This window comes from Anser brachyrhynchus, assembly GCF_964034855.1.
Source record: "Anser brachyrhynchus genome assembly, chromosome: 3".
In the NCBI taxonomy this organism is placed as follows: domain Eukaryota; kingdom Metazoa; phylum Chordata; class Aves; order Anseriformes; family Anatidae; genus Anser; species Anser brachyrhynchus.
This window is the reverse complement of record NC_137696.1, coordinates 95,702,284-95,714,808: the sequence shown is the minus strand read 5'-3', so window position 1 is coordinate 95,714,808 and position 12,525 is coordinate 95,702,284. Positions and strand designations below refer to the sequence as shown.

Below are 12,525 nucleotides of genomic sequence, written 5' to 3'. Positions count from 1 at the left end.
AGGCATAGAAATAAATATATTTTATGTACAAATAACATGCATATGAAACATCCCAGTGAAATGCAATCTGGTTTATTTCAGTGAAAGGAATACAGTACTGGTCTAATAAACTGTACAGAAAGTCATTCATTAGTCTTAAATTGTCATAATAAAATCTACAACCTCTCACAGAATGCCTAACATATATCTGATGGAAAAAACAAGAATGTTATTTAGACTCATTAATGTGATTTGATGAACAGTCCCCTTGTTAATACAACCTCTTTTTTCTTTCTTTTTTACTGCTTAATAGAGAAGAAAATCACGTTATTCGGACCTTGACTTTGAAGTAAGTTTCACTGAATTACTCCTGATTATTACAAGTATTTTCCTAAAAGCAAATATGAAGTGTTTTAGCAGATTTTAGCTTTCTGATTCAGTAGATTTCATAGGATTTTTCAGTCGGTACTGTATAGAACAAGAGAAATTCATGAAAACTACTTTGGTGCAACTTGTTTGTAAAATATTCTGAGATCAAACTGTCATAGTGTAATATTAATCACCATGGTTTCAGATTTTAAATTCTCTGCCTCTTCATTTTCATCCTTTTTTTTTTTTTGGCTATTTATCTGCTATAAAAGTGTGACACTTCTGTAGCACAGGCCACATTGTCGCAGAAGCTTGCTTTGAGAAATTCTCAGTCATTTTTTTCTATCTTTTTCTGCAATACTAATTTACTGGCATATGAGTTTCACATCGAAATAGTGATTATAAACGTGTCAAATTTTGAACGATGATGTGCTGCAGTTGTCAAAGCTTATGGATCACATGCTGTATAAAAAATCAAGTTTATGTAAGGTTCCTTAAGTTGGATGACCACAATTTCAGACCTAGAACCCACTAAATGAGTAGGTTTGTTTGCATTAGTTAATGAAAGTTGTATTCTCAGTCACTATGACGAAATCTTTTAGAGTTTTGTTTATTTGATGTTTTTTTTCTACTCTCTACCAGAAGCAATATAGCAGTAATTTTTCAAGAGCATTTTAATAATTTATCAATTTTTATTTTTGCATAGGCTGTCTGTACATGTTATAGCTTGATATAATTCATTATCTATGTCTCTAGAGAAGTTGAACAATCATAATATTTGCATGGAACCTACAGACATGGGACTAAACTTTAGCTTCCAGTAATCCTTACATATCAACAATAACTTTAACACTTCACCCTCCTTGTTTCCATGTTCAAACAAAAGCATTCTTTATTATATGGGCTGTAAACACATACACTTTCAGATTTCAAATTCTAGTCCATAGAGAAGCAAGACACATAACTAGCAAAATGCAGCCATAGAGTGATCATAGAAGCCTTGGAATGAGAGGTTTACTTTGGTGACCTGCTCTTGCTAAAACGCTAACATTCCATGTCTGCTAGTGTTTTGTTGATAGTTTAATATCATGTCTTAATATCCTTTGTCATCTTCTCCCAGAGGTTGTAGTTATCTTAGGTACTCATGTAACCTCTCAAATATAGCACCAGACAAAGATTCACACAGTAAATTTAAAGAAAATAAAATGAAAATATTATCCTAAATATTTTAGGATAAGTGTGTAGAAAATAAGAACGTGAATCAACAACGAAATTCTGATGAGCAAGTGAGTCTAAAATTAAATGCAAACAATATGAACATTTTTAGAATGATCTTCACTATTTCAGTCTGGACCAACCTTCTCTCTTCCAACAGTTCCTGAAGTACCCTTAGGAACTAAAATGATTGAGGTACCAATCACAATAGGCAATGTGGTTGTAGACTTCTTATTTTGGAGACTAAGAGAATTTAGTAGCATCCAGAGAGAATATTCCGTGCTAGATAATGCCATTGAATAGTCTTGGACATGTTCGTCTTACTGCTGTAGAGTTGCAGTTTGATAGCAATATATATACATACTTACCGCTCACCTTAATATAAACATTTTGAGGTAAAACCAAACCAAACCAAACCAAGCCAAAATAAAACATGAAAAACACTTCTTTTTCCTGAGGGTCACAGAGGAAACCCAAAGCCAGCTGCTTTGTACGGTGAACACAGGCAGACCAAGTCTGTATTCGATGCCATAAAATAGTCTCCATCCCTGTTATCTCCAGTACATATAAATACAGGTATAGTTTTGTGAACCTTCATAGCAAACATTAAAGAATAAAAGTCCTATAATTGTGCTGGGTAGTTTTATAGATAACATGTCTCCAGACAAAGGAATGAAAGGAAGAGAGAAAAAGATGATATCCAAACTGGCCAACCGTTATCACAGATCTGTTGGTTAGAATGAAGGCTTCCAAGAACTAGACCAGCTGTAACTTGTTTTTCCTTTATAAATAGTTTTCCATTGCATCCTTAAATCATCCCTTCATGTAGATGAAAGACAGACTGTAATACAGTGAGTTTAGTCTATAGGCAGAGAGTATTACTGCTTAATAATATACTGTCCAATACTAGGATTTGCAGAACAGACTATATGTACTTTGAATTTAAAATGAGCGTGCAACATCTTTTCAGCTCTTTTCTTGCTGTTACCAAAGATTAGTTTAGACACCTTTTCATATACTTCAGTATCCAAAACACGACCAAAATCCTGGTCCAGGAGTTTTGGATCCTTGCTGTGCTACTAGCTGTGGTAATGCCAGCTAAGCGTTCTCCAAGCACAATCATTATGTTCTGAATTTCCCCAAAGCTGGACAGGTAGTTTTTGTCATGAAGGCACAGCACTAATACTTAGCTGTCAGATCAAATAAAAGTCATTCTAATTATGTTGAGCAGAAATACAGATGCTGTGGAAATTCCCAGGAGGTCTTTATAATAGGTGTGCTCTGTCACTTACAAAAACATTCAGAAGAGTTAAACACTATTATTGACATGCACTTTAGGATACGAGATCACAATTACCTTTAAATTCTATGAGAAGATCTGACTCCTGCGTTTCCCCACCCATCCACTTCACTCTCCCCTTCATACAATGTATTAATTTTATCTACTTACAATAAACAACTTTTATGCCAAATAATTCAGAAAAGTGCTTCATTACCCTGCTCTCCAGGATTCAGGTCATCTCTGGCTCTTTCTGAGTTCCATTAGGGAGACCAAGGATACAGAAAAGTATGAATACCAGAATGTCTTTTCTTTCCACAGAGCAGCAGAATCCTACCAGCAATAATGTTGAATTGATATTTAATTGCTGGAGCTGCATTCTTTCAGAATTTTATCCACAATAGCCATTCATTATAGCAATATTACAAACTCACCCCAAAATTTAGAATCTTTCTCTTACTAATCTGAAGACATCTCTACAAGACAAAGGAAAAAAAAATCATGCCTGCAGGGAAAAATCCTTTCCCATTCCTAAGTCTGGCAACAGATCAGACCTATAACATCTTGAAAACACAGCATGCTTCCATTGTACGGCTGGGAAGGCATTTCCCCATCTGTTCTTTTCACTTAGCTATTTCATGCAAAAATTGAGCATTTTTACCTGTAACAATGCAGAAAATCTCCAAGGCATATTGAATAACATTATTATTATTATTATTATTATTATTATTATTATTATTATTATTATTCATAAGATGGGACATGAATCTTTGTCAGAATATTTGTCCTTGAGCTAGAGTTCAGCTGAAATCTTATCATAAATAAATTTTAAAAAATTTTGAACTGTGTATAGAATTGTGTCTGAAGTCCTTCTCATTTTGATGATAGCCACCCACAGTGCTCTTCTGAGAGTAGGTGCTGAGAGTAAGGCTTGGCCTTTTCAAAATTCAACCTTGATGTTATTTGTGAGTGGAGTAGAAATGTGAAATGGGTATCAGCTCAACCTGTCCTGCTTTAGGGGTGAGGGGGGACACAAGAGTTACAGCACCTGGTTGACAGCCAGCTGAATATGAGCCAGCCATGTGCCCTGGTGGCCAAGAAGGCCAATGGCATCTTGGCTTGTATCAGAAATTGTGTGGCCAGCAGGACTAGAGAAGTGATGATCCTTCTGTACTTGGCACTGGTAAGACCACACCTCAAGTATTGTGTTCAGTTTTGGGCCCCTCACCACAGGATGAATACTAAGTTGCTCAGGTGTGTGCAAAGAGCAATGAAGCTAGAGAAGAGACGTATGAGGAGCGGCTGAGGGAACTGAGGCTGTTTGGCCTGGAGAACAGGAGGGTCAGGGGAGATCTCATTGCTGTCTACAGCTACCTGAAAGAAGCTTGCATTGAGGAGGGTGTTGGTCTCTTTTTCAGGTGGCAAGTGATAGGACATGAAGAAATGGCTTCAAGTTGCGCCACAGGTTTAGATTAGATATCAGGAAGAATGTATTCACAGAAAAGGTGGTTAGGTATTGGAACAGGCTGCCCAGAGAGGTGATAGAGTCTCCTTCCCCGTAGGTATTTCAGAGATCTGTGGACGTGGTGCTTATGTACATGATTTAGTGGTGGACTTGTAGTGTTAAGTGGATGGTTGGACTTGATCATCTTGAAGGTCTTTTCCAAACTAAATGATTCTATAATTCTGAGATGACTGAGTCTTTAGACTGGTGGCTAACTCAGTTGTTTCTGATATGGGATGCAGTATGACTGGGCAAAGCCACAACTGTGCCTAAAGGAGGTGTACGTTCTAAAGGCAGCATCAGAGACTCGTCTTTCATCCTGTTCAGGTCCTTATGCTACTGCAATTATCCTAGTATATATTGATCAAGATTTTCAGCTCTGTGTTGCATTCTAAGACTCATAAAGCTGTGTTTTCTACATTGGCAATTTAATAGAGAAAACAGATTAAACCCCCACAAATACTTTATGGGTTATTTTCTCATAAAAGAGAGTTATCCAACAGAGCACATTTTCTAGAGAACAGATAAGATGATGAATTCTAAGAAGGAATAAAATAATTTTAAAAGGGTAGAAATGGAGAGCTAATATTGGAAGTTTAAGTTTCTGTACCTCGCTGACAGTTCAGATCGTTCTTTCTAAGTGGTGAGGAGGATAGGGTTGTCAGTGGGTAGAAATTATGGAATGGAAGAAAGGCAAACACAAAGCAACTAAAAGATCCATATGTACATGTGCATACCAGTTATTCTGGTATTAAGAATAAAATTTAAAGCCTTTTCTCTGGCAGACTTCCCACTGCAAGCGTTTAATTTCTCCTCCCACCTGCTTCTCCTCAGGAATAATGTAATGAACTGAGTAAGACATTTGCATTATTCATATGTGCTATTTAACTAAATTCTTGGGTACACGATTCAGAAAACTATCAGAAAGTAGCATTCTCTATATTCCTAGCCTTCTATTAAAAAGTTTCCAGCTGGAGACATTTGTTTTACAGTCATATGCTATTTTCTGCTTTTAGAGCCAGTATTTTAATGCATCAAATCTGTTTTATTCGCAGTAGCATGTCTCCGTACTTCATCCAGTAATAATCTTTGAGGCAGAACCTTTCTTTTTAAAATTCTATGTATATGGTATTTGTTAAATATTCCTGTCTGCCATAACAGTAACAGCTTAAAAGAATCCCTAGGAAGTCACTTAAGTGAAACTTCCCTTATAAATTTAGATCAGCTATCTCTAGTTAAATTATGTTTTGCAAGGGTTTCCTCATGGAATCCTGCAAAATTGTTTCCCTTTTCACCCCACAACTCATGTTAAGTTAATAGGTCTTTAATTGCTTGCTATATCTCTTGTCTCTTTTGTGAATAATGTTGCCAATTTCCTGTTCTCAGAAGTGAAACCAGTTCTCAATCTATGGTGTGGCTGTATTAAGGTTAATATGGTCATTACAGCATAGCGGTAGGAATGCACGGCCAAGAGAGCAGCCACATTTCATGAAATTTATAAATACAGAATGCAAATGAAAGATAAACAAGTGAAAATTGGAACTGGTAAAATATTATTTGAGGGTCAGCTACTGCAGCTCCATTTTTAAAGGTATTAACTCAGACTTGGTGGAAGTGTTACTTGCTGGGGAGGGTCACACTCAGGCACTGCATACATAAGTTTGTGGGGTTTGTCATGTACGCTGCCAGGGAAAATCAGGCTTGACAATTAATGGACATATGTAGAGGCTGGTGACCTGCACCGTTTCTATCGACATTACTGGCTGCTGTCCTGGCTGCAACTCAAGTTCAAACAGCTACAGAAGCTTAAGAAAAGCCAAGCTGGGGCCATCTGCTGTTGGACCGAGGTGAAGTATCCTCAGCCCTTCCTGTCTCCTGTCCACCTACAGTACTGAACCACAAGATTGGCCAAACAGTAAGCAGCCTTCGGCTTTGCTCTGGAGGCTGGTCTGAATCCATACCTGACAGTGAACTTATCTGGAAACAACACAGATGATATGCATGACAGTCTAGGCCTGAAAATAGGTTTCACTCTTTGTGCAGCTGCCAACGCAGATACATGGCCTGAGGGCTCCTCCAACTGTGAGGTCTGTTTGGGGTCTCCACCTCTTGCACAGGAGTGCCATATAATTAGATTTTGTGGAAGAATGCCATGTGCATTGGCTGGGGGGGGGGGGGGTAGTTTTCAATTGCTCGGTCCATAAAATAACAAAGCCATTAAAGATGAGAAATTGTGCATATTATCTTAATATGTATTCCATTTCAACTGCATTTTGTGATGATCTGAATGACAAGATGTCTCATTAAAAAGACATAACATTTTGGCCTTTTTCGTTTTGGTCCAGGAATCCTGAGTTTGGTGTTCCCATAAAAACTATTCTTAAAAAGTGCTGATACAAACTGCTGTTGCATTCCTCTAGAAATTAAAATGCTAGTATCCAAGCTGAAAACAGAAATTCTAGAAAATCTTCCTAATGTTCAAAAGATAAAGTTCCTTCTGAGAAACTGCCATTGCTTTCAAAATTCTTTCAGGCTAGCACAAAAAGTGTGTTCCTTGATTTCAGCAGCTCAATAAATGTGGAGTTAAAAAAGTCCTTTGTATACAGGAAGTGCATTAAACAGAGCAGAGAGAAGACAGTGCAATTCACTTCCATTGATCGACTCTATAGGGAAAAGATGGCCCTGCCAAATTCAATTTACTTTATTATGCTGGGGGAAATAATGGTTCTCTTAAAAAAAGCCCAGATTCAATTATAAATAAAAGCAATTATGTTCCTTTTTTGCAGAAGGTCATGCATACAAGAAAAAGGCACATGGAATTGTTTCAAGAGTTAAATCAGAAATTCCAGACACTGGACAGATTTCGGGATGTACCAAAATCAGGCAGCATGGTAAGTATTCCTTCTTGGCTATTTAAAATATGCTGGATCCCTAACAATAACAATGAAATGGGAGTTCTTTGAATTCAATGTTATTTCCTGAGAAGACCTCATTTTGTGCTGCTTTTACATAGCCTCAGAAATGAGAACAAAAGACATTTCCAGTAATCTAACCTATGATGGGATTCATTAGATTGTACAACTAGACAATAACTAGCTGATATCATTGTAGATGACAAGTAATTGAACTATAGGGAACACATTTAAAATATGCATGTGTCTACTAAGTCTAAAGGACTATACAGAGAAAGCAGCTCACTAATAAAATTTAGCCAACAGGGCTTTTCCTCTAGCTAGGCAAACAGATATTAAATTAGTTACTGCAAATAAGTCCAACTAGATTTACCTATACGTAAGAGGGTCCAGAAGGCACACAGGGTCTCTGCAATCTTCTGTCTTTTCCATAATAGGCTTATAAATATTTAGCATTGGAAAAGCAAAAATTAAATCATCTTGAATTGACACTGCTATCATCATAATTCAAATTTATAAACACACACTCATACACACACATAACACCCTGACTACATCTGATAATGAGAGCAAGGAAATAGTTGATTCTGCCTAATTAAAACAGCTAATTTAGTGTGACATATTTGTTCGCAGTAATATTATGATTAGTAATAATTTTCTATATAACTTTATAATGTGAAAATTGCATATTAAATGAAACTGAGCTAGAATCGTATTATTATACAGCATTTTATGAAGAGTTGCTCTCAGACATGAAGTATTAAGCAGATGTGAGGTCAATGGGTTTACATCATTCTAATCCAACAGAAATTTGGCCCAGATTCTTTCATGAATCTTTAGCTGTGATATATGTTATTTTGCACCCAATTCTCACCCACTCCCCCATTTGATGTTTGCTGGCACATGAAGTTTGCATTCACCCCCTATTTGAAATTTGCTGTCCATGTAAATCTTGCATTCATTCAAAATCTCAAAGGGGTTTTCTGTGGATGAGCTGTGTTGACTGCTCATGTCAGTGCAAAATTCTTGAAGTGTCTGTTAATAAAAGCTGCCTAGAGGAATGGTCTATCTGTAATGCAGTCAGAGAGTGATCCAGGTACCAACATGTCAGCATCTCAGGCTGCTTTAGACAGCCTCAGGTATATTAATCTAGAGCAGAGTATATGCAGTGATGACATAGGAACCACACCTCTCTTGAAAGATAGTGGGAGACCCAACAGGATATCCAAAGGCATCTAAAATGGTGTGAAAATATTAGGTTTAGGCAACTAACATAGCAGAAATCACTAATGAACTTGGTCTCACTCCGTAATGACTTTTACCCTGTAAAACTTCACATTACAAAAGAATTCAAGGACAGTAGAAAATAAGATGCTTTCAGCTTGGTAATCCTAATATACCTGAGCTGTGAAACAAGGTGGCTATCGCATTCTTGAGGAGCAGGTTTCTTCTGTTCTGTCATGATGCATCTGCCCCAATTCTGCATTGAGTTGGCAATCTCTGTTTCAAAACACTCCATATTTCAGACTGCAAGCTCTCCTCAATTAACTTCGCTTCTCTTTTTGCACTTCTCGACACAACCACAGCTACAATGCTGGCTGTTGTTACTGGATCATTTGGCCATTCCTCACTTACATTGTTTCTTGCGAAAGACAGGGCTTAGCTGGCAGCTCAGGTGAGGAGCCTGCCAAAGAGTTGACTGCTTGCAGCGAAAGACAGTAACAATGGCGCTGAGCGTGTGCCAGCCTGGCTCCCTGCAAAGCCATTTCCTCTCCCTGACTCCTGCATCTCATGAGAGCACATTAGTGATCAGCCTTATAAACAGAAAACACATTATTTCATCCTCATTTTTAATTGCTCTTTCTTCTCTGCTTTTCAGGAGAACTCAGCCCAGAACAAGGCTCCATGGGACAGTTTCAAAACCACTGGCGAATATCAACACTATACAACAATAAACGTATTAGACACAGAGGCAAAGGATGCTTTAGAACTAAGACCAGCAGAATGGGAGAAGTGTCTGAACTTGCCTTTAGATGTGCAAGAAGGTGACTTTCAAACAGAAGTTTAACAAAAAGAAAAACAAACTGAACAAGAGAAAAAACAAAAAAAATAATTCATTGCACTGACAATAAAGAGACTTTGGGAATCCTGACACTCCTGTCTGAACATTGTGACTACTTTATGTCAGGCTCTTCCTGTGCCAAATGTCAGTGGTTTTTTTTTCATACAGTTTATTCCCACTAGTATGGCTAGTGGAGAACCAGGTGTACAATTCTTACCATCGTGTGTTGTAAGTACCCGTGGAATGGATTTGTAAGGTAATCTTTATAGATAAACCTCAAGCAACGATTCATGTTGTAACAGCTTCATTTGGTTTAGTTTTCAAAAAACTTCACCATGAAGCACAATGTATATATTTATGCAGTTTTTAAAGTTTATAACAGTCTGTTTGGCCATTACTACACTTTTTACTTTATAATATAAAAGCAAAGTTTTTGTCATTAAATGAATGTCTGTTGAGCTACATTCTTCATTGCTTTAAATGCAATAAAGTAATAATCTCACTTTTATATGAATAATATATTTCACATCTTTATTATTGCAGTTTTCTCTGGAAAGCTCAGAGTAGCTTTCTCTGCTGCAGCTGTGTATAAAATATTTAAAATGTTGTATGGTGTAAATAAACCTTTGTCTACATATCAGTTTCTTAGTGCATTTTATTCTGTATTTGTTGATCTTAAATTTGCATATTTATAAAGTTTTCTTTAAAAACACACATACCGAATATGTATTTGGAGTTTTCATAGTATATTGTTCTAGCTTCTGCAAGGAGTTTCTCAAGTGTATTAGTAGGTTTGTATAGCCATTCTGCATTTTCTTAGGATAACTTTTGTGACAATGTACCATATAAATTGGACTTGTCAGAATACTATTACAATTGTTCTATTTTATAACTATTTTTTCTTGTTCCAGAAAGACAACTAATGGAAAATAAGGACAGCACCCCAAGAAAATGTTGATTTAGAATCATTAAATTTTGTGCATGTTCTTGTTGCTGTATAACAACAAGACTTTAAAGATAAAAAAATTGAAGTATTTTTGACAAAAAAAAATGGAGTCTGTTTCATATTATAAATCAAGAGCACAGCATGATTTATGTTGCAAATACAAGTTAAACAATCAGGAAGAGAAAGAAAGACTAAATCCCCTTTTCCATGCTCAGAACTGAAAGCAAATCTTTGAAACCTCTCCTAATCTACAACATAGCTGGGGGAGGGCGATGGCATCTCAAACCTGTAGGTGCTAAATTTGTAGAAATCTTGTTTACCAAAACTATTTTAGTTCGTGCTGTACAGAATTGAATATGCTACAGCCTACTAGCTGGAGAGCTCTTCTGAGAGGAAGAAAGCATGCTCACTAGTCTGTTTAGCAAGGAGACTAAAATACAGACTTGTTAGAGAGAACTTTACCCAGAGCTTTGACAGATGGAGATCATCATCCATCAGTTAAGAGGAAAGCAGCAGATCATCCTTTTATTTTCCAAAAAATCAGCTGAGGAGAAACCTTCAGGAAAGCATTCCAGTCACTGAACACTAAAAGAAAGGAGGCATTTTCTCCAGGCCATAGTAAGGTCTTTAAGTCATGAGAAGCCTGACTTTGCCTGTTCCAAATGAGCATCTCATGCAAAGTGCAGATTTAATCTAAGACTTTAACATCTAAATTTTTGCATGAATGCAAAATAACTAGCTCCCAACCTAGTACCAAGTCCTCTACCTACCCAATTTAGGTGCCCATGGATTAGATATTGTAGTACTCAATTTTGCAATACATCAGTCAATCAGAACTGGCTGTCTATCAAGAAGCTGATGCAGAAGCTGCCTATGCAGCCTATGGGCACCATGCTGCTGAGATCTGATATTGCACCAAAGACTCAATTCTTCACAAGACGAGAATTTAAGTCCCAAATACGAATTTGACTATTTTTTTAATATATATCAAGTTCTAACCTGAAAGGGGTTTATTTTCCCCTCTAGATAAATATATGATGGAAACATCACATTTTTAAGGATTTCATCTAATATAGTAAGCATCTCTCAAGCAGAGCAGGTTTTCCAAAGTTTCCATTTTTCAAGACCAAATCGTGAAGCTTAGGCTTTCTGATCCAGATATAAGCCTTAGCTTCCTCCTTTTTTGATCAAAATATAATGCAAATCTAAAGCACCTTGGTATTTCAATAACTGATATAATTTATATAAGCTTTATACCAGCAAACTCTTGTTCCAATAGCAGTCTAGTTATAGCAGCAGAAAGCTTAGAGTAGGCTGCAAACTTACCCAGGAAACAAATCAGTCTATACTCAACACTCTGCTGACCCAATTGTGCTGTTATTAATAACCTAGCTGATGCAGGTTTAACATTAGCCTGAGTATTTATGCACCACACAGCAATCACAGATGTGCTTTCAGCATATGAGCAGCAGTTCAGTGCCTCTTTACTCTTTATTCAGATCTTGAGCTGCACTGCCCAGAAAGTCCTGGGAATTTTTATTTTTTATATATTTCTTATTTAGAAATATTAAGAACATGCTGAAACCCACTGTATTTACCTACCGATTATATTGCTTCATATCAATGCAGAGTTTGTCTTCCATAGGCAAGCTGTCACACATACTCATGGCTCACTTCTCAGTGTCTCTGGAATGGTGCAAGTCAGGCTGAGCCCAGCACGGAGTACAAACATGTATGTACCAGCTATGTAAGTGTTGCTAGAGCACTGATGAGATGTTTGGCATTATACTACATCCACATAAAAATGTAGGGAGTCAGAATTCCCTACATTACAGTGGATGCAGAGATGATGGGGGGCCTTGCATTTTCCTACCAGGGAGGGCTGGTACCATTTACAGTGCCCAGTCCTATCCCAGCTGGCCTCCAGCCACAGTTCCAGCAAGGTTCAGGGGTGTAAAGGCTCAGCTACCCTATGTTACTGCAACTGGCACAAGACTATATCAAGGTAGTTGAACTCAGCCTAGAGTTTACCTTGGTCCAATTTAAAATACATATTCCCTAGATGTATGTAGAAAAAAATAAATACTTTTTTTGAGGAAAGGCCTCATTTTCTCAACAGTTTAAATACACTTTAGTAACCATGTAAGACCATATGTAGTTCTTCTCTCTGTCCTCCTCCTACATATAAGTTAGGAAGGATATTTTTCTGGCAAGTCAACGCTCAGCAAAATATGGACTTCTTCCCTGGAGTTTTTAGTA

General features: G+C 37.1%; 1 protein-coding gene across 11 annotated transcripts in view; it reads left to right on the top strand.

The window, feature by feature from the left end:
* Positions 1–9,957, top strand: part of ADGRB3 (adhesion G protein-coupled receptor B3) — a 470,566-nt gene extending 460,609 nt beyond the window's left edge. For 7 of the 11 annotated variants that reach the window (XM_080584110.1, XM_080584112.1, XM_080584107.1 and 4 more), the window contains 3 exons: positions 293–328; positions 7,133–7,237; positions 9,138–9,957. In XM_080584110.1, the coding sequence (XP_080440236.1) occupies positions 293–328; positions 7,133–7,237; positions 9,138–9,326 (330 nt within the window). In that variant the 3' untranslated portion in view covers positions 9,327–9,957. Of the gene's footprint in view, positions 1–292; positions 329–7,110; positions 7,238–9,137 lie in introns of all 11 variants that reach the window. The other 4 variants (XR_013948141.1, XR_013948142.1, XR_013948143.1 and 1 more) reach the window with 2 other exon arrangements.
* The last annotated feature ends 2,568 nt before the right edge of the window (positions 9,958–12,525 follow it).